General features: G+C 47.7%; 1 protein-coding gene across 1 annotated transcript in view; it reads left to right on the forward strand.

Moving 5' to 3' along the window:
• The window catches only part of LOC308528375 (stimulated by retinoic acid gene 6 protein-like), a gene marked incomplete at its 5' end in the record, with an annotated part of 32,495 nt that overhangs the window by 3,281 nt on the left and 7,123 nt on the right, over positions 1–22,091 (forward strand). The window contains 10 exons of the mRNA XM_081103995.1: positions 4,242–4,317; positions 6,225–6,325; positions 9,107–9,237; positions 10,035–10,155; positions 11,571–11,616; positions 12,355–12,483; positions 15,195–15,265; positions 17,140–17,251; positions 19,721–19,874; positions 20,287–20,362. Of these exons, the coding sequence (XP_080960121.1) occupies positions 4,242–4,317; positions 6,225–6,325; positions 9,107–9,237; positions 10,035–10,155; positions 11,571–11,616; positions 12,355–12,483; positions 15,195–15,265; positions 17,140–17,251; positions 19,721–19,874; positions 20,287–20,362 (1,017 nt within the window). The remainder of the gene's footprint in view (positions 1–4,241; positions 4,318–6,224; positions 6,326–9,106; positions 9,238–10,034; positions 10,156–11,570; positions 11,617–12,354; positions 12,484–15,194; positions 15,266–17,139; positions 17,252–19,720; positions 19,875–20,286; positions 20,363–22,091) is intronic.

Here is a 22,091-nt window from a genome sequence, read left to right on the forward strand (position 1 = left end):
GTGGCAGGCAGCCTGTGTGGTTGTATGATAGTCATAGATTTAATTTTATTTTATTTAAGAAACATAAACTTATTTTTAGGAAAGTGTGCAAGGTTATACAAAAGCAGAGACTAGTGTAAAGAACACCCACATTCCCATCGCCCAGCTCCAACAGTCGTCGACGCACGGTAGTCTTATTTTGTTGGGCCTCCCACCTGCTCCCCCTCCTTCAGACAGCCTGTCATTTCACCGTGGATTTCACTCACAAAAAGAAGTGTACTTCCCCCCGTGGCATTACTGTGCTGTGCACAAATGACCTGTCACACATTTACCCTTAAATTGTCACAAGGCCCTGCGAGTCTCACATCTTTGTCCTAGGAGAGCTTAGACTGCCCTGGCCTTAGGAACGGAGAATTAGGTTGATGAGACATAGAATGTGATAGTTGGGAATTACATGATCATCCACAGTGCCCGAGTTTAAGTCCTGGCTCCCCAACTCACCAGCTGGGTAAGCTTGGACAAGTTTCTTTTGATGCCTCAGTTTCCTCACCTGTGAAATGGGTTGATAACAGGACCTCTCTCTCAGGGCTGCTGTGAGGATGAAGTTAGTTAATAATAAAAGGATAACCCTTAAAGGGTAAGCTTGGTTCACAGCAGGCCCTGGAGAAATGTTAGCTTCCCAGCCATCCATTTGGGAATATCAGTGAGCACCTGCTAGTGCCACATGTCAGGCTAGGAGCTGGGCACGTGGAGATGAATGCCCCCGAGAAGCTCCCCATCCACTGGGGACACAGACCCATAAAAAGACATTTCTACACAGTGGGCTGGCTGCTGTGACAATGGGCTAAGTCCAACCTCGCAATTAACAACGGACTAGACTGAGACCCATGAGTCCCCTGAGCCTCAGGAGCCACGGCACTGAGCACCAGGGCTGGGGCAAACGCCGCTGGTTTCCTGTCTGGGCCTCTTTTCATGAGGGCCTCCGAGGAGGCCGGCGGGTGGGGCGGGCAGCAGGACGGTTCTGGGCAAGGCTGCCCTGCTTTGGGCCTCCCTGCTAGCATCATGGAAGTGGGAGACTGGTCACGGGGCTGGGCACGGGCAGCCGCTCTGGCTACTGGTTAACCAGGGGAAGGACTTCAGTCCACTGTGTGGTCAGTCCACAGGGTAGGGGAGCTCCTGACACCTCACACCTAGCAGGAGGCCAGGGATGCCAGCCGGCTGCCCACAGTATGCGCTTGATTGGGGCTTGGGGAGGGGTGCTCAGCCCGGGGAATGGCCGACCCGAGACACTCCTGGAAACAGAGGAGCCAACAGGGTCTGGGGTCTGAGGAGTCAGAAACACAGCCAGTGAGAGTCTCCTTTTCTTTGGCCAGAGCTATTCAAAAGCAGGCAGGGGATAGGATCAATACTCACTGAACACCGGGGCTGTTTTCCAGGGGAAAAGAAAGTAAAACCATCTCTACTAGTTCCACCACTTCACAACCTGGGATCATACTGTTTTATCATTTTTTTCCATTTAGCAGCATATCATAAACGCATTTCCAAGGCATCACCACTTGAAAGTGGGCCTTCTACATTTGGGGGTGCTGGTTTTCTGCTGCCCAGCAGGTGTTACCCACCCCGCACCAGACCTGCCCCGCCAGCCCCGGACCCACAAGGAAGCCTCGTGGGTCTCAGAGACCAAGACAGTGTCTCCGTGGCTTTCTGAGCTGGGTTGACTCGGGTGCGTGCTTCACGTGTTCACCGAAGTGGCTGCTGGAGCGGAAGCGTGGCAGTGGCACCAGCCTCCATAGCTGAGGACCCCCTGTTCACAGGGCTGCACTGCCCGCCTTCCTTGAACTCACCTGACCGGGACTCAAACCAGGGACCTCTTGGTTCATAAGTCGACACTCAACCACTGAGCCACACAGGCTGGGCCATGGTTGCTTTTAAATCCTTCTCCATTTAGATTTATTTTTCCTATTGCTTGAAAGTTCCCTCCAATTTGTTTCAGAGAGGGTCTTTTGTGTAATTGTGTTTCTAAAAATGGTCTATATATAAACTTATTTATATAATAAATTCACATTTAAAAATTTAGTTACATTGTCAATAATATAAGTGTAAATATATGAATATTTGTATTATTTTTATGTAATTTATATAAATGTAAATTTATAGGATAAGTTTATTATATATAAACATATATGTAAAATTCTGTGCTCAGTATCAGCAGTAAGTTTTGCTGATTTCTTTGCCTGCTGTTGCTTTCTGTACCCCTCTCCTTCCCCCTTGACTAAGTCTTTGTTTAGAGAATCCCCTCCAGTCTGCGTCGACGTTATTTCCTCAGGAGTAAGTTCCTCTGTCTGTTGACTTTCTGGCTCCCTTCTGTGGTGTCATCTTTCCTTAGATGTTTGGTGGTTCTTTGCTCATCTTTGTGATGGGGCTTTCCCCTGGGATATGAGCTGTGGGAGGGGTGGCAGCTGCTGCCAGTACAAGGCCTCTTTCGGTGCAGTGGGGTGGGGTGGGATGTCCCTGGATGGGGTGCCTCAGGAGCTGGCCCCCTGGAAGCTGGAGCTCCTGGTCCCTCCCAGGTGCCACCTGTGATCTGGGCATGGCCTCTCTCTGAGTGACCCGTATGTACTACTCCCGGAGATCTAAACGCCACTGCCCCGCTGGTCAGCTGGGGTGGGAGGACACTTGGGTACCCGATCAATCCCAGGCCGTCATTCTGTGGTCAGTGGGCAGCCCCGTCCTGCTTCAGCCTCCCGCACGCCGGCGTCGAGCCCTTCTCCACCGGCCCCACAGCCTGGACCGTGTCGGCTGCTGCTTTTCTCTTTGATCTGGTCCCAGTCTCTTTCCACTGCTCAGGTTTTCTTCTTGCTTTCAAATATGGCCATATTTTCTTTCTTTTTAAAAAATCACATCTGATGGTTTTCTTATGGGAAGGGGAGACTGATGTATGTGCTCAGTTGACCTTCCTGAAGGCCAGAGCCTGAGCTTTACAGTTCTATCACATTGCTGACAGCCTAAGCTCCCCCCAACCCACTCCACTTCTAGATGTTCCAGACTCATCGTTAGACAAAACTGGGGAGCACTGGAATTTTAAAGAATTATGGGGCAATGTGTCATGCTCAAGGGCTCCCCAGCGGAGTGCCCTCCCCTGAGACTTCTGAGGGAGACGTAGGAGCTGGCCAGGGAAGGAAGCCAGGAGACGGCTGGATGGATGCTGCTGGGGTCGGGAACAGAGTGAGCGGAGACCAGGAGGGGTGAGAGCGTGCAGAGCTGGTGCGGTGGAAGCCAGAGCAGCACGAGCAAGTGTGGTGAGAGCCCCAGAAAGGAGGTGCCTTTGAAGAGAAGTCACAAAACTGTCTGTCACGTGTTTCAGACGTGAGACCCCAGCAGCCCTGGCCTGCAGACTGAAGCCTGGAGAGGACGGTCCACGCTCTATCGTCCAGATAGCCGCGGTCCTGCCCCAAGGGCCCAGCGTGGGTCAGGGCGAGCTAACGCTTCCTGACCGCTGTTTTTGGAACACTGTGTCCAAAGGCTGGTTTCCTGCGAAGCTACGGAAACTTACGTCTCAGGGCTCCTCAGGACCCTCCCAAGGCAGCTGGAGGGTGGGGGCACCTTAGTTCAGTGTTTACATGGTCATATGTTTTCCTTAAAGCATGGAGAAAGTAAGATATTTTTGTAGTTACATTTGAAAAGGATGTCCAAATGATAGAAGCTTTGGGTCCCAAAGGACCTGAATCTGTCCCTGACTGTGTCATCAAGAAAGGAAGGAGCACCCTAACCAGTTTGGCTCAGTGGATAGAGCGTCGGCCTGCGGACTGAAGGGTCCCAGGTTCGATTCCGGTCAAGGGCATGTTGCAGGCACATCCCCAGTAGGGAGTGTGCAGGAGGCAGCTGATCGATGTTCCTCTCTCATCGATGTTTCTCTCTCATCGAGGGTTCTGGCTCTCTATCCCTCTCCCTTCCTCTCTGTAAAAAAATCAATAAAATATATTTAAAAAAAGAAAAAGAAAAAGAAAGGAAGGAGTTAGGCCCAGTTAGCAGGGGGTTGGGTAGGTGATCAGGGTGGAGAAAGAAATCGGAAAAAAGGTTAATCCACTTGGGGAAGATACATCACATGTGAGTAGTACTGGCTCTGAGAAAGCAAAATTTAAAAAGATCAGATGATCTTAGTGGACTGCAAGCCAAACTCCCGACAGTGATGGTCAGGACCGAAGGGCAAATGCCTGCAGCAGTGACCGATGATATGAATGTGTTTTTTGGCCATTTTCCAGGGCAAGGCAGTTAAATGGCACCTGCGCTGGCTTGGTGGACATGGAACTCTTTCTCCATTACTCCCTCCTCCCATCAGTAAGTAAAGCAGGAGAGGGTGGAGGAGGGGATGGAAGGGGAACTGGGCTGCTCCCATACACAAGCTCCCATAGGGGCCTGAAGAGGTCAGCAGATTTCTTGACGTTATACACTAGAAACACAGGCAGAAGGAGGCTTTTAAGGGTGTAGAGTCGGAGATCCTAGCTTTTCAGGGAAGCAGTGATGGAGCTGGGTTCTATTGGAAGATGCAAGGGAGAGCATTTCAGGCAGAAGGAAGGGCATGTGCAAAGGCTCTCTGTGTGCGTATGTGTTGCGGGCAGGATTGGAGAGCGTGAGTAACCGGGAGGGCTGTGTGGCTGGAGTGAGTCGAGGTGGAACTATCCAGGGAGCTGGGCAGGGTCAGGCCAGGAGGGGCCCTGTGGGGCTCTGTGCAGAGGAGTTTTGTCTTTATTCTAAGTGCAATGGGAAGTAATTAGAGTGTTTCTAGCATGAGGGTGGTGTGATCAGATTTATGTTTTGAAATGATCACTCTGGTTGCAGTGTTGGGATCATGTTGGAGGCGGGCCAGAGAGGCCGCAGGAAGACCAGTTAGGAGATGGTTGTGGGGGTCCAGGTGAGAGGCAATTTTACCTCATCCTAGATGATGGTGGTCAACTCAAGACATTTGGGAGTAAAAGCAATAGGACTCGGTAATGGATTGGATAGAGAAGTTAAGGAGAGGGAGATGATGAGGATGACTCTGGTTTCTAACTTGCACAGCTGGGAGGATGGTGGTATCTGCCATTTTCTAGTTAAGGAAAATATGAAGAGGTCCAGGTTTGGGGTGGATGGAGGAATTGGGCAGGGAGGAAAATCATGAGTTTCATATAAGATGTACTGAATTCAAGAAGCTTTCAAAAAGAAATGCCAACTGTGTATTTGGAACAATTATGGAGCTCAAGGACAAGTCTGGCTAAAGATCAGGTTTGTGAGTCTTCTGTGTATTGGTGGTCATGGAAAGCATGGACATGGATGAGATTGCTGAGGAAGAGAGGATCGGGTAATAAGAGGAGTGTTCCTTGGACTGAACTAGGAGGCATTCCAAACCTCATGGTTGGATAAAGAATGATCTAACGATGGAGTCTGAGACGTAATGGAGAAAACCCAGGGAAGCATGGAAGGCGAGGGAGGAGTGATTCCTAAGAAGAGGAGGTGGAAGGAATGCTGCTGGAAGGTCAAGCCAGAGTCGAGCTTCAAGTTTACATCATATGAAACAACAAGATGGTAATTAGTGACTTTAGCCAGAGCTGTTTCCATGGAGCAGTGAGGGCAGGTTAGGAGGTTGAAGAGCAAGCGAGAGGCAAAGAAATGGAGTCAGCAAGTGTAGACAAGTCTTAAGAAGTTTCTGGTAGAAAAGAAGAAAGGGCCTCAACTATGTGAGAAAAGGACTGAATCCACAGGGGAAAAAGCAAAGAAGGATTTGCAACCTGACAGTTATTTTCCCCTTTTTACAGATGAGGAAGCTGAGATTCGGAGAAGTGAAGTCTCCCTCTCCGCCAGTGTATGGGAGAGACTAGATGTGAGCTCACGTCTGTTCAGGGCAACCCAGAGGAAAGCTCATTACAAAACATCCTGGAAGCTCCAGGGCAGGGGTCCTCAAACTTTTTAAACGGGGGGCCAGTTCACTGTCCCTCAGACCGTTGGAGGGCTGGACTATAGTTTAAAAAAAAAACTATGCACACTGCACATATCTTATTTTGAAGTAAAAAAACAAAACGGGAACAATACAGTATTTGTATTTGCATGTGGCCCGCGGGCCGTAGTCTGAGGACCCCTGCTCCAGCGTGCGTGCAGCCACTCTGTGCCTCTGCGTGCTCTGCTCACCCACACGTGTCCTTCAGAGCTGGCACCAAGGCCACGCCCAGGATGAATATTCCCACTGACCCTCTCATCTTCTTCCCCTGTAGCTTTTCATCATTTTGGTCTTGTCCTTTCTCCAAAGACGGGAGCACTGCAAATGGAGAGATGACACTTCTTACCTCTTGGGGAACCACTTTGGAATTATCATGTGAGTAGAGCCAGGGCTGATCACTGCAGCTTCTGGTATCAGTGATTGGAGCCAACACCAGTTGTCAGGCCAGGATAACTGCCAGTTACCTCCTCCACCCAACCTCTGCCTCCCTGTGGACAGCCTTGCCCCAACCCAAACCAAACCCTGAGAGTTCAGAATTGGCTTCCAAGCCATTGTATCCTAGGCACCCAAGGGTGCCCAGATAGGCTTACTAGTAAAACATCTCAAGGAGGCTCAGATCTTCCTACAGTCAGCACTATGGCTACACCAGGAAGCAGGGGGGAGTGAGTTCCCTGTCCCTGACGGCAGCATGCCTTCTGTTGGGATGGCACCATGAGTCCTGCACCAGGAGAGCCCACTGGACCAGGGTACTTTCGGGGCCTTTCTAGCTCTGCTATTCTGAGTCTCTGCACCCCTGACCACATTTTCCCTTAAGGTCTAATTGTTCATTCTCTTCTTCATCATCATTAATATTTATTATTGCACACCGACTGTGACCCAGGCACTGAATGATTTGCTTTGCCCGCATTACTTCAGTGAACCCTCTTGCCAGCCTAGCATGGTGAAAGTGGTTATGTTCATGTAATGGATGAGTCCACTTGGGCTCAGAGAGGTTAAGTGACATGCCCAAGGCCACACAGCTAGTAAGGGACAAGAGTTTTAACCAAGGTCTGGTTGATATTTGCTCTAATTCCCCCAGTGTCATAACCTAAGCAGGCTCAAGCATGTGGACATGCCGAGACCTTAGCTTTGGCCTCTGGGGAAGGGAGAGGAGACCAGGATGTCAGGACCGAGGCTAGAGAAGACCTGGGCTTCAGGGAGAGAGAAATCTAACTGCAATGTCCAAGGACCCTGTATGCCAGCACAGAGTAGCAAGTTCATTCTGGATACCACCCATTGGAACAGTCAGCCCATCTCAGGATGCCAAGTCTAAGCCACATTGGTTGGGGCACAGAGAAAGGCCAAGGCTGGTGGGTAAAGAAGATCTTTAGACTCCTCCCTGAACATTTGGCCTGTAGGGCCTGGTGCAGAACTCTTTAGAAGGTAGGTACTCTATATGGATCACATTGAACAGTTTTGAATTAAATTGTTAATGGTACAGTTCACTTACTCCATGGCCACTTTCCCATCAAAACCTCTGATTTTCTGAGTAGTTTTAGCTCACCGTCCTCACTCATTAATCAGCCCTCACATGTGTGTGGCGCTCCACAGTTATCAGGCAGTGCTTCATTCGCTGCCCAGAGTGTCTTGGTGATACAGCAGAGCAGGGGGTTCCATCTCTGCTTGAGAGATAGGGAAACAGAATCTCACAGAGCTCCCACGCACTACAGGTGAGATGGATTCAAATCCAACTCAGTGCAACCAAGTGCGTGTCCACGCATGTGTGGTGAGCACCTAGTATCAAGGTCCTGTGCTAGGTCTCCACCCTGGAGACGTTTATGTTTTACGAAACAAGTGATAACACAAAGGGAGGTGTGGGAAACCGGACATGAACTTACGACTGGGGGGACACTGGATGTGCCTGACTGGGAGTGGGTGGCCAGGGAGGCGTCAAAGAAGAGGTGCTTTGTGAGCTGATCCTTGGAGGTGGAGGTGAAGGTGAGAGGGCAGATGGCTCAGGAAGGTGAGGCTGCTCCTCACACCACCCTGAAGTTTCAGTGAGGCCTGCCTTAAGCGACACTCTGCTGGGAAAGCCTTCGCTCTCCTATCCGGTTGCAATTGCTTACTCTGACGTCGGCTGGTCTCCTGTGATTCGGGGAAACGGATATTTAATAGCTTGTTTACATAAAATGAGAACAGGATTTTTTATGAAGTTACAGAGGTCTCACTGCAAGGCTGGACTCATGGGAACCGGGGCTCTGGAGATGGGCATCTCTGGGAGGCGATTCTCTCTGTGTCTGCCTCTCTGTGTCACTGTGGCGCGCTCAACACCGTTTACCATTTTCCTCCTTGCCACCTGGCAGGATCTCTGCTTCCCTAAAACCTCAGCTTGCCTCGAGCATGATGCCAACAGAATATTGACAGCTGATTGCCTCATGTCCTCAGGGCCACAAATCTGAAATTTAAGACCAGACATCTGATTGGCCCCTCTAAAGGCAGGTGGTCACCCATAGTCCAATCCCCTGTAGCTAGGAAAGGCGTGATCCCGTAGAACTAGCACAGCCAATGACACCCAGACCTTCCCAGGGACACCGCGAAGAAGAACTGTCACAGACCTTGGCTGGATGCCTGGCAGCCTCTCCCTCGCCTGTCTGGGACACACTCCTTGTTGTGGCCTCTCGAGTCATAGTACCTGTGTTCGCACAGATGAAACTCATCCCGTTTCGCTTGTTGTCATGGCTACTGGTATCCTTGCTTGTCTCCTCCTAGATAAGGGAAGAAATTTTGTCTTCCTGAGATAAACCAAAGAACTTATATACTTACATGCATAGCCCATGGACACAGACAATAGTGTGGTGAAGGCGGGGGTGGTTGGGGGGGGGGCGGAATGTTAGAGGCTGGGCAGAGGGGGTAAAAGGGGGAGAAATAGGAGACATCTGTAATAGTACTGTCAACAATAAAAAAATTTTTTTAAAGAATTTTGTCTTCCTCACTTTAGTACCCCTAATCCCTGCCTAGCCCCAGAATTGGCACAGAGGGCTTAAGAAAATGTCATCTAAAATGAATAGTTCACTCCCCAATCATTCATCCTCAAGGTGGGATTGGGACTTTGGAGATGAAATGTGGGATGTCTCAGAGCCACCTTCTGGCCTCATGAACTGTTTCTCTTGTTCACAGACCTCTGGACTTCGTGGGCACCTTTAGTAACCGATGGTCCTACGGAATTGCCTTCGGAGCCACAGCCAATAAGGTCATGTTCCTGTTCTCAGAAGGCTCCCAGCTCCCGCAGATCCCGCCGTGGGCCCAAGGTACGAGGGCCGCCTCATAGCTGCTGGGAGTTTAACCATGGACATTCTTGCTCTCAGAGACAGCATGCAGGGGCTCTCTGGGGTCAGAGGGTAAGCTCTGTGAGTGAACTCGGGGTTCTTCCCAGCCTGTTACTTGTCCGGCATCAGTGCCTAGCCCACAGAGTCTCAAAGCTTATGTGTGGGGCGTTCTCCTAGTTAGAGGCAGAGGTTCTTCAGACAGAGTGGAGCAAAGGCTCAGAAAGTAGGTTCACCACCACCCACCCTGAAAATCTCTCCTGAGCCATAGTCATGGCTGCCTTCTTACTATCCATAGGCCCTCAGATACTTCCTCAAAGAGCAGATCATCTTTGGCCATTGGTCTGGGGCCTCTTCATTCTCCATGTCTCATGCTCCCCCTGAAGTGGCAACTTTGATCTACAGGTTCAACCATCCCTAATAGGACAACTTTCAAACGTCTCTGTCCAACCAGTTTTCTCTCGGTGATTCTTGTGTGTTCGTTGATGTGGTCTGTTTCCACCCACTTTACTGTGAGCTAATCAAGGGTAGGGAGCAAGTCTTCTTCATCTCAACAGTTAGCCCAGTGCCTGGCATGGGAGAGGTACCAGGAGGGTCTGTTGAATGAATGAATGACAGACATTCCTGCATTCCTCCTTGTGCTAAGCTGGGGCTCCTCCACTCATCTCCTTGGGTCCTGAGGTCCATGACGGCAAGTCAGCACAAAGCCCTTAGCTTCCCTGGGGCTCCCCTGAGCCCGTGAGAAGAGGCACTCACAGCATCTCCGGCCCTGTCTTTCCCAGCCTTTGTGCTTCTGATTGGAGGCTTCGAAGTCGGCCTGTCCCACTTCCCCTTCTTTGCCTGCCTCTCCTCGGAGTTCCAGCTGGTCAGCTCCATCCTGGGCTTCCTCTACTCTCTGATCTGGTAAGACAGACCCTGCCTGCCTGCCCTCCCACAATTCCTTAGGCTGTTGCTGAACCCTGGACAAAGGGCTGGCGGTGACCTCAGAGCCCTCCTTGGGAGGGTACCTTGGCTCAGAACTTAGGCCCAGGGCAGGTGGAATGACTGTCCCACTGTCCCACTGTCAGGCCAGCATTCTGTCTGCTTCGCAAGCGGCCATTCGTGATTCACACATTCCCAGTTTTCAGAGATGTAGAAAAATTCATTTCCATAAACCGTGAGGGTCCCACTGGTGGCAGCAGGGGTGTCGTGTGGACGCTGCTTCCCTGTGCTGTGGCTTCCCTGGAGAAAGTGCCGGTGCCTCAGTCTCTCTCCTGTCTCTCTCCTACCCCCTAACCCGTCTCTGGCATGTGTGCAGGTCACATAGAACGCCTGCATTCCTTCATCCATCCTCTTACTCATTCAGCAAACTCGACGAGCCACGGAACATGCTGGAAAACGAGACAAGCCCCTCGTGGCCACGTGTTCGGCCGCCTTGTCTCCGTGTTTCCCTTTCCCGGCCCAGGGAGGGACATGTGCTCGTCCTTTGTTGCCACCACAGTGGGAGCTTCCTGACCCTTCTGTCAGCTCTGTGCCCTCGGCACTGGGCCAGCAGACCTGGCCCCAGGGAATGCTTGCTCACTGAATCATCCCCTGGGCAGTTCCACTCTCTAGTCCTGCTAGGCTCGTTTCCTTGTCCACTTCTCCTTATGGGGCCTGCCTCCCTCATAGCATTTTAGGGCAGGGGTTCCAGGCCCAGGGTCTGAAGCATGCAGGGGGCTGACAAGTGACTGCAATTCCAGAGTGTATAAGTGGCTTGCTTTTTTAAAAAAAATTACAAGAGAGGATATTCAGTGTTAGCTGAGGAGTAACGTCTCAGCCTATGACCGACTCTTTGACCAGGAGAGGACAGGGTGGCAGGAGTCACGCCGCAGCTTGGACACCATGGGAGGAAGACCCAAGCTTGGACATGACCAGGAATGTGTGTTCAGCAGGAGCAAAGCTTTGAGGCTCATTCCTCAGGGCGGTGTTTACAGGCAGACAGAGCCTCAGCCCCAGAGTCAGGAGACCTGGGTCTTGGTCCTGGCTCTGGTGTGACTCTGGACAAATCCCTTCCCATCTCTGGGCTTCGGTTTCCCTACCTGAGTGAAGGGGAGGGATGGGGGCACTGCTCAGGGTCCTCCTGCTCTGCCGCTGTGGATTCTGGGATGGTGCTCGAGTTGAGGGCATTAAATGAATTTTGTTGCATGTTCTTAGGCACAAGCAGGGTGCCTGATCTGGGTGGGGCATACACGGAGGCCTGGAAACCAGCCCTGCCAAGGAGGTAACTTCAGGCTGGGGCGATCTGGGCTGTTGTCACAGGGGCTGGAAGTACCCCAAGTCCTGCTTCTCTCCGGCAGGTTTGCTGTCACCGTTCTTCACATCATACAGTGTCCCCATGGGCAGGTGAGTCCTGTGTGACTTTGAACAAGCTCCTGTCATTCTATGGGCCTCCGATTTCTCCTGTGTACAAAAGGGAGTTGGAACCATTCGTGCTGCTTCCATTGTATGGTATCTTATGTTCATCAAGGTACTACTTCAGAGAGATATTCTCTCAGTCAGTGCCCATAGCAGCCCCTCAAGGTGGGGAAGCTCTCAACAAACCTGTTTTATAGGTGAGGAATCTGAAGGATATGGAGTAACTCTTAAGAAGCAGCAGATCTGGGCACTGAGACCAGGAATGGCTGAATTAGGGCCTCATTTCTTTACAATCCTTCATGTAGCCTCAGTTTCCCTGTCTATTAATGGGAGACTGATACAGCTGTTCATCTGTTTAGTCCCATGCCCCAGGAAAAGGAGCAACACCTCCCTCCCTCTCCCCGCCCCCCCCCCCCCCGCCCCACCACACACACCCTTCTTTCCCTCTCCTTCTCTTATATTTTCCAAAAGGAGCATTTCATACCTCATCTGAACAAATCCCTTTGTACAAAGTAAAATGGGGGTGTTGGACTCATATCCAGGGCTGCTGGACTCCAAGTCCACTGCTCATTCCAATGATGTGGGGCTGGAGGAGCAGGAATCCAAGCTTTGGGAGTGGGCTTTGGTGGGAGCAGGCTGGGGCAGGCAGGTTCCTGTCCACAGCTTCATCAGGGGCCTGGCTCTGCCCCATCTAGAGCCAGTGACCAGTGGTCTGCTTCGTTGCAGTTTTTGGGGAGGTATGAGACCGTCATGTTCTACTGGCCCTCGCTGCTGTGCCTGTCCTTCCTGCTGGGCCGCTTCCTGTACATGTTCGTCAAGTCTCTGAGGGTCCACCTGGGCTGGGAGCTGCAGACGGTGAGTACTAAGTATAAGCACTGCGCGCGTCCTGACAGGTTTGGTCTCCACAACAGTCCGTGCCGGAGGTGCTATTACCCCTCCCCCGTTCTGTAGCAGGCAGCTTGGGCCCAAAGAAGTACGTTGTGTTGCCCAGGATCACGTACCCAGTCTGTGGCAGAGCCAGAAAAGCAACCCAGACCGTTTGGTTGTCGAGGCTTTTTCGTAACCACTGTTCTTTTTCTGATTCCTTCAGGTATAGAGTTAGGCTGTTTGTTTGAGACTTTCTTTTTGTTAGTGTAGACCAGGGGTCCTCAAACTTTTTAAACAGGGGGCCAGTTCACTGTCCCTCAGACCGTTGGAGGGCCGGACTATAGTTTAAAAAAACACTATGAACAAATTCCTATGCACACTGCACATATCTTATTTTGAAGTAAAAAAACAAAACGGGAACAAATACAATATTTGTATTTGCATGTGGCCAGCGGGCCGTAGTTTGAGGACCCCTGGTGTAGGCGTTTACCACTATAAACTTCCCTCTTAGAACTGCTTTTGCTGCATCCCATAAGTGGTGGTCTGTTGTAGTTCCATTTTCATTTGTTTTTAAGGTATTTTTTGCTTTCCCTTTTTGATTTTTTTCTTTGACCCATTGGTTGTTGGTTGTTCAGGGATGTATTGTTTAACTTCTACATATTTGTGAGTTTTCCGGTTTTCTTCCTGTTACTGATAGCTCGCTTTATGTCGTTGTGGTCAGAAAAGATACTTGATTCTTGAACTTGTGAAGGCTTGTGTTGTGGCCTAATGTGTGACGTTTCCTGGAGGATGGGCCCTGTGCTCTTGAGAAGAACATATCTTCTGCTGCTCTTGGGCGGAATGTTCTGTATATGTTTATTTGGTCTATTTGACCTACAGTGCTGTTCCAGTAAGCTGTTTCCTTATTGATTTTCTTTCTGGGTCATCTATCTATTGTTGAAAGCTGGGTGTTGAGGTTTCCTGCTATTATTAAGTTGCTGTATATTTATCGCTTCAGTTTTATTAATAATTACTTTATATACTTAGGTGCCGTGATGTTGGGTGCATATATCTTTACAATTGTTATATTCTCTTGAGGAATTGACCCCTTTATCATTATATAATGATTTTTTGTGCGTGTCTCTTGTGACAGTTTTGACTTAAAGTCTTTTTCGTCTCATATAAATATAGCTACCTCTGCTCTGTTTTGGTTACCATTTGCATGAAATATCTTTTTCCAATCCCTTACTCTCAGCCCGTGTGTGTGTCCTTAAAGCTAAAGTGAGTCCCCTAGAAGGTAGCATATATTGGTGTGAGGTGTTGTTGTTTTTTTAGTTCATTCAGACACTCTGTGTCTTTTGACTTGGAGAATTGAATCCATTTACATTTAAAGAAATTGGTAGGTAAGGACTTAAAGTTGTCGTTTGTTAGTTTTCTGACTGTTTTGTAAGTCCTTATTTCTTGTTTTTTTTTTGTATGTGATGTGTGTGGGTCTTTTTGTTGTGGTATGCTTTGATTCCTTTCTCTTTATCATTTGTTTGTATAAAACAGGTTTTTCTTTGTGATTACTATACGGCGTATATAAAACATCTTATAATTATAACAGTTTAAGTTGATAACTTACTTTAATTGCATAGAAAAGCTCTACACCTTTACTCTTTCCCTCATGGGAGAATTTGCAGGCCAAGGTGGGGGTCTCTCTGTGCACTGACCTGCGCCTCCTTGAGGGTGGGTGACACTGGTAAAGTGAAAATGTTCTTACCCTCTTCAGTGCCTTTCTTCTCAGAGTTTTTGCTTGACTGAAGTTCTGGAACCTCCCCAGTACACTCATGGGCTTCTACAAAGTTACTCTCATCTGTGGGTATTTGTCAAAATAGGTGTATCAGAGTGGCCTGAGGGCTGGAACCCCCTATTCCTCCATCTCATTGATGTCATTCACCAGTCAAAATTCTAACCAGGTCCTCTGTACTCTACCTAATATCTGCAGTATTTAAGATTTCATATCATAGCATGTAAAATTTACATATTCAACATATATAGCAGAATAGATGAGTACTGTGAAAAGCTAATTACACTCGGAGAAAAAATTATTATTGTTATTACTGATTTCAGAGAGGAAGGGAGATCGAAACTTCAATGATGAGAGAGAATCAATGATTGGCTGCCTCCTGCAGGCCCCTGCTGGGATTGAGCCCATAACCCCGGCATCTGCCCTGACTGGAAATCAAACCGTGACTTCCTGGTTCATAGGTCAACTTTCAACCACTGAGCCACACCAGACTGGCAGAGAAAACATGTTAAAACATATCAGTAAAGTGTGTGTGTTTTTTAAATACTGCAGAATAAGAAATGAGTAAAAGAAACTCTTTCTATTTATAATAAGTAAAAACAATGGGATTTTAAACCGTGTTTTACACTATGATGGGAAATCACCAAATCTCAAAGAGAAGAAAGACTTCCAGAGCAGTGACTGGTGCAGTCAGTAAGCAGAGGAGGCAAGGGAGCCAGACCGCTGGCACTTCCTGAAAGCAAGTGCTTGGTACACAGGAGACGGGACCCTGCTCTTCGCTTCATTAAGTAACAGGTGTCTGGGAATGGCTGAATCCAAAAGAGCAAGTGCTACCCAAATTCCTACCCTCTGAGATGATAGCCCCTCAAAGAGACCAACACTCCAACACGAATTTGTGAGCCAAAGCATCTCCCTCTCTCTTTTCTCACAGGAAGAAAAGCCGTTTCTGGAAATCCATCAGGCAGAGCACGTCAAGCAGCTCCTGCGGAAGCCCCCCCTGCAGTAAGCCACGGGTTGACTCATTCACCCCAGGTGTTCCCACCAACAGGGACGAGCCCTGACAGCATGAGACCCTAAGATGACAGGAAGTCTTCTGTATTCGTCAGGGCTCTTGTTTGCTGTTGACAGAAACTCAACTCAAATGGGATTAACGAGAAAAGGGAAACGTGTGGCCTTACATGATTTAAACGTCTAGTGGTAGTCAGTTTCAAGCTTAGGTGGATCCAGCAGAACTAGGCCTCTGTCCCTCGTCCCCTTTTAACTCTGCTTTTATCCGACTTAGCTTTCTGGTTAGATGGGCTTCCTCCCCAAGGTGGGCCCCAGAATCTCTAAGCTTATACCCTCCTGGTTTAAGTTCACAGGAAAGAGAATTTTTCCTATGTAATAATTCAAACCAAAGTCCCATGCATGTGTTTCATTGGGTCAGATTGGACCAAATGCCATTCCAGGACCAGTTACTGTGGCTGGGGGATTGGACTAAAGTGATTGTTAAGGCTGGGTCGCATGTTTACCACTGGACCCAGGAAGTGGTTCAGCTGCACTTGCCCATTAGGACTGATGGTGGGAAAGGAGTAGATTCTCAGAGAAAAACTCATATGCCATTACCAATAACAGAGGATATAGCTCTTGGCCAGGCAAAAGTACACGATCTCCAGTGATCATAGTGGTCACCTTACCCCTGCCACTGCGTACAAGAGAATACGCCTCAGAGAACGGACATGTCTAATCCAAGCTCACACAGTGGCAAAACTAGTACTTGCATTAGAATTAACACTTGGCTATATGTAGCAAATAATCCTATGTAATAAAAGGGTAATATGCAAATCAACTGAACAGTGGAATGACTGGTCACTATGGCTCTCACTGACCACCAAGGCGTAGACACTCATCGCAGGAGCTGCCCCCTGGTGGTCAGTGCACTCCCACAGGGGGATCGCCACTCAGCCAGAAGCCAGAGTGGGCCTAAGCCGTCAGTCGGACATCCCCCAAGGGCTCCTGGACTGTGAGAGGGTGCGGGCTGGGCTCCCCCTGCCCCTAGTGCATGATTCTTGTGCACCGACTCTCTAGTATAAAATAATAGTGGCACAAATGAGAGAGATTTATTTCTCATATAAAAGAGTTCTGGCCCTAACCAGTTTGGCTCAGTGGGTAGAAGGGTCCTGCAGACTGAAGGGTCCCGGGTCCAATTCCGGTCAAGGGCACATGCCAGGATTGGGGCTCAATCCCCAGTTGGGGGCATGCAGTAGGCAGCCGAACAGTGATTCTCTCTCGTCATTGATGTTCCTATCTCTCCCTCTCCATTCCTCTCTGAAATCAGTAAAAATATATGTATTTAAAAGAATTCTGGAGGCTGCAGTCCATATTGATGCTGGACTGCTGCTCACTATGGCACCAAGATCATCTGTTTTCCTGCTTCAGTATTTTAGTGATTTCCATCATGAAGGCTGTCCATGGTCCACGGTCGATTCGGGACTCCAGTCTGGATCAGCTACTATGTCAGCATTTCAGATGGCAGGCAGGAGAAAAGAAGGAAAGGCTGTGGGGCCCCTTCTGCAGCGTTGATTCTATCTAACCACCCTCCCCAAAGTCCCACCCCACCCCTCTGGTCACTAATTGCCCTGTACTTAGTCTTGGTCACTCTTACAGGTAAGAGAGGTCAGAAACTCGAGCCTTTCAGTTTGGTGACTTGCTGCACCAGACAGAACCCAGTCTCTGTTCTTAAGAATAAGGGGAGAATAGGAACTGTAGAATCTACCAGTGTTTTTGCTCTTCACTGAAATCTAAGATGAAGAGGGGTAATGAGGTTATTTTTAGAAGAATTAGGCATTTGTTTACCAACCACAACCTGTCTTTTCTCGGTGTTTACTCATTAACAGAGAGAGAAAAAAGTCTTGGTTTCAAAGCAGGATATATGAGTGGGACCCCTGCTTCCAGTTCCCAAGCAGAATGATCGGAACCGCCGTGTTGGCTTCCATCTGCCTGTATCTCGTAAGTGGATCCAAGCACATTCTTTTCTACTTTGCAAATGGGGTGGGGCTGGGAGAGGAGCTGTTCTTAAAAAGCTGGCTCAAAATTTCACCTCTGTACATTAAACAGTTTTGACTCCAAGGACACTTTTACCCATGTGGTGAACATTACTAATAAATATAATCAAATTATTTATGGAGACTTTACTTGCTAATTCCACATGTAAAGAGCTTGTGAAATGCCATTCCATCCTAACAACAAATGAAAACCTAAACCAACTGAAAAAAAAAATCAACAACTCTTCTTAGACCCTTTATTATTTCATAGGAGAAGTGGGGTTATGGGGTAAATCATTGCCCCTAAGTTGAAGAGACAGACAGGTACATATAGAGAAACACAACAGAATGGAGCAGAAACCCCATGGGAATCAGTGCTGAGGTAGGGAAATCTGAACTGTAATGGACACCAACAATCAATTGGAATTTTGGACATTCATCAACTACTTAACAATAGTAGAACACACATTTTTCTCAAGACTACATGGAAAATTCACCAAGATAGACCAAATTTTGGACCATAAAACACATCTTAAAAAATTTAAAAGAATATAAATTACACAGTGTCTGCTTTCAGACCACAGTGGAATTAAACTAGAAATAAATAACAGAAAGATAACTGGAAAATCCCAAAATAGTGGAAATTAAACAACATACTTGCAAGTAACTATGGATCAAAGAAAAAATAAGAGAAGTTAAAAATAAACTAAAAAATGAAATGAACTAAGTGAAAACGAAAACACACTTATCAAAAATGTGTGTGTAGGGGCAGCAAAAGCAGTACTTAGAGGGAAATTTATAACGTTGGATGTATATATTAGAAATGAACAAAGATCTACATCAATCTCTAAGCTCCTACCTTAGGAATCTAAAAAGGAAGAGCAAATTAAATACAAAATACGCTGGATAGATAGAATAAAAATTAGAGCAGAAACCTGTGAAATTGCAAATAGGAAATTAATAAAGAAAATCAATGAAACCAAAAGCTAGGTCTTTGAAACAATAAAATCAACAAGCCGCTAGCCAGACACAAAAACAGAGAGGGGACACATTAGAAATGGAAGAGGGAACATCATTACAGATTCCATGGGCTTAAAAGAACAATAGAGGAGTCGTATGAACAATTCTGTGCCCCCAAATTTGATAACCTAGGTGAAGTGGACGAATTCCTTGAAAGATACGATCTGCCACAACTTAAACAAGAAGTGGACGATCCGAATAGGCCTAAAGCTGTTAAAAGACTTTGAATCAGTGAGTAATGACCCTTAAACAAGAAAGCAGCAGGCCCAGACGGGCTCGCTGGTGAGTTCTACGGGACCTTTATTTCAGCAGAGCTAAGGAAAACAGCTTCACTGAGGTCTTTTATTCTACACTGTTACTTAGCCAAATAAAAATTATGTCATTTAAATATAAAATAACTGACAAATAATTTTTGAATTAAAAATAAAAGTGGATAAACTTGATGTACTATATTATTTTAAAGGGTCAAAAATTGAAATGTCTTATTTCATTTGGCTGTTATTTAACTTTGCTTTCTCAACACACTTACACACACACACACACACACACACACACACACACACACACCTTTACACTTTCTTTGTTGTTAATCCTCACCTGAGGATATTTTTTTCCATTGATTTTTTTTTTTTTAGAGAGAGTGGAAGGGAGTGGGAGAGAGAAAGAAATATCAGTGTGGAGAGACACACTGATTGGCTAACTCCCGCCTGTACTCCTACTGGGGCCAGGGATTGAACCTGTAACCCAGCTATATGCCCTTGACCAGGAATTGAACCCTTTGGTCCACGGTCTAACACTCTAATGACTGAGCCAAACTGGTCAGGGCTCAATAAATTTTTTATTAAGCACAGAATCAAAACATTTCATGTGGTCAAAGTTATTCAAGGTAAACTGGGTCAAAAGCAGGGTCAAAGTGGAGTAATAAAAATGGCAAGGCCAGAGTGGATGGGAGCAGGATGGCATGATGAGGGAGCAGGGTGGTATGATGACAGGATGATAGGGGTGAGCAAGCATGGCGTGTGTATAGGAAATGGTACCTTCTTTTTGGTTATCACTAAGATGCAAGAAGGGGAGCAATGAGATATGACTGGAATTGTCCCCAAGGTCACCCCTTATTCAACATGAGGCATTTATCTCACTCTGGTTTAAGTAAAGTTTGAAGAGTTCTTTGAGCCCTGTGGGACCTTGTCTCGTACGCTGAGGGGTGAAGAACAGAGTTTGCGGTGTCTCCCCTCTACAAGGAAGCCACAATCCCATTCACCTCCGTAGAGCCAGGGTCCAGAGTCTATTGCAGATGAGTGTTGAACTTCAAAGAGTTTTGACCTCAAAACCAAAGAGAGACCCATAGTTATTCACATACTGGGCAAAAGCTGGAGTCGGGTGAGACCTTGAAGCATTTGCTCTGTGTCCCCAGTTCATTGTCATTGAGTTCTGCGTGTTCGTGTATGTGAGAGACCAGCTGGATGTGTTCGAAGGCGAGTTAGAGAGCTACATTGCCTCCGTGAACCAGACCGGGACCCTGACCCCAGTCATCCTGCAGATGAAGGAGCTGATGAACATCTCCAAAGGTAAAGCCAGCCTTGCGCATGGTTGCCGTTTAACTGGAGGTGGGTCACCATCTCCCCTCCCCATCCCCCAGAAGTGGCAATTAGAAGTTCAATAACGTTTTACAAGGATGGAGCTACCTAAAATGTATATATACCGTAATTTTCTTTTCCCATTATTCATGGGTTGAAAATATTAATAGCAAAGGAGAGGACTGTGCAGGAAATAAAGTATTTCAAGGGTGTGTGTGTGTGGGTGAGTGGGTGGCTAAAAATGAAACAGAAATATATAAGCACAACGGTATTTACACAAGAAGTGTGTTAAAGGACGTATAATATATTTTACCCAGACCTTTCTGATGTGAGTTTCTGCATTTTGAAAATACTGTTTCTAGTGCACCTTCGGAGGCCTCTCCTGTCATCTGTTCTGTTTCAGGAGTCTGGGTGGTTACCATTCTTCCTGCCTTCCTCACGTGTGTGAGCTATCTATTCCACATTTTGGCTTGTTACAGGTAAGAGGGCTCAGGGTGTCTGTTGTGTGTCTCCAGCCAGGAAAGTATCTGATGGAATTTTCTAAGAATTCCCAAGCAGTGCCAGCAGTGACCGGGAGTGGAACCAGGAGTGTGTGCAAGGTCCAGGGACAACCACATCTATTGTTAGTAAACAAACAAACCAGAACTATTGACTTGAGCTTCTACCGTGATTTGGACATTGTGCTAGAATCTTCATTTCACCACAGCCCTGAGGGGTACTTTCATCTCCATGTTTATAGCTGGGAAAGCTGAGACTCAACAAAATACCTTACCCAAGCAAGTAATGGCTGATCCTGTCTTCCAACCCCAGACTTTGACATTTCTTGTTCACTTTGGCAACTCTCTTGAGTGTCAGACCTGTCCTGCTCTCCAGGATTCATCGCACCGGGCTATCAGCAGATGAATGTAGCTCAAGAAGACATCAGAGGAAATTGGGTCAAGGGGACCAGAGGCCTCAACCTCAAGGACCGCAGTCAGTGCAGGAGGAGGGGTTGGCCCTCAATACTAGCTAGCATTTGCATGCAGATAGCTGTTGAATGCAGGTAGCTCTGGCCTCTCTGTTTCTCTGCCTTTGTCTTTGCCTCTCTCTGTCTCTCTTTCTGTCTCAGTCTCTAACCCATACTGACTCACAGGAAGCTCAGGGCCAATCTTCCGCCCCCCCCCCCTCGCCCCCCAGAATATCCTGCCTTTGCAGCCTCACCATCTGGCTGCCCACAGGGTGAGTCTCTTGCCAGTGGCATCCAAAAGAAAGACTCTCTTGGCATGAAGAGGCCACAGCTTCACTTCTCCCTGGGCCCTGTGGGTGGACTGGACACTGATGTTGTCCCCTACCTTGTCTGATGAAGGGACATGTCTGTTCCTTTCGTGCTTAATCTTCAAGCCGTTGGGAGATTTTCACTGAGGCATTTGGTCATGACCAGGGACAGCCACTGTGCAGAGCAGACTGCATGGACATGGGCAGAGGGCAACTGAGAGCACAGGGCAGAGAAGTCACGTGTGCTGGGAAGGCCTCATTCCTGCCCCGGCTGGCTCCCTCTCCACACCTGTCACCCAGGGGTGGTGATCCCTGCTCTGCCTCCATTGTAGATGATGGAGCAGAGGAAATAATGGACAACAAAGCACCCTACAACCTGGGAAGCGTTTTGCCAGCATTTTTATTTTTCTTAGAATTATTCCAACTTACAGACAAGCTATTTTTTTTAAAAGTTACCAAGAAAATATTGAGTGTAAAGTAACTCTTCCATTCAGACCTCAATTTATTGCCCCTGAGCTAAACATTGTTTGTATTTCTGGTTGCACACTCTGCTCCAGGGCTGCCAGACAGAAACACCGTGAAAGCCACAGGTGCCATTTTTAATTTCCTAGTAGACGTTACTAATAAAGTAAAAAGGAAGGTGAAAATGATTTAACGAAATGCTTACCCTAACATAACCCAAATACCATCACTTCCTCATGTAATAAATATACACACTATTAATGAGATGTTTACACTCTCTATTTCATACCAAGCTTTCCCAATCCAGTGGTCATGAAATGATAAAACCACCTGGAAAATGCTGGAGATAGAACGTTATTGGAAAAGCAGGACCCAGATGTGAATTTGGACCATGAACTTGACTCTGCCAACCTAGTCTTTATGCAAAGGTCCAGGCCCGATACTAGCAACTGGGAAAAGATGCGGTGATTTCTTGGGGTGCTGGGGTTGGGA

The sequence above is a fragment of the Myotis nattereri genome, assembly GCF_964212035.1.
Source record: "Myotis nattereri genome assembly, chromosome: 12".
Taxonomy (NCBI): domain Eukaryota; kingdom Metazoa; phylum Chordata; class Mammalia; order Chiroptera; family Vespertilionidae; genus Myotis; species Myotis nattereri.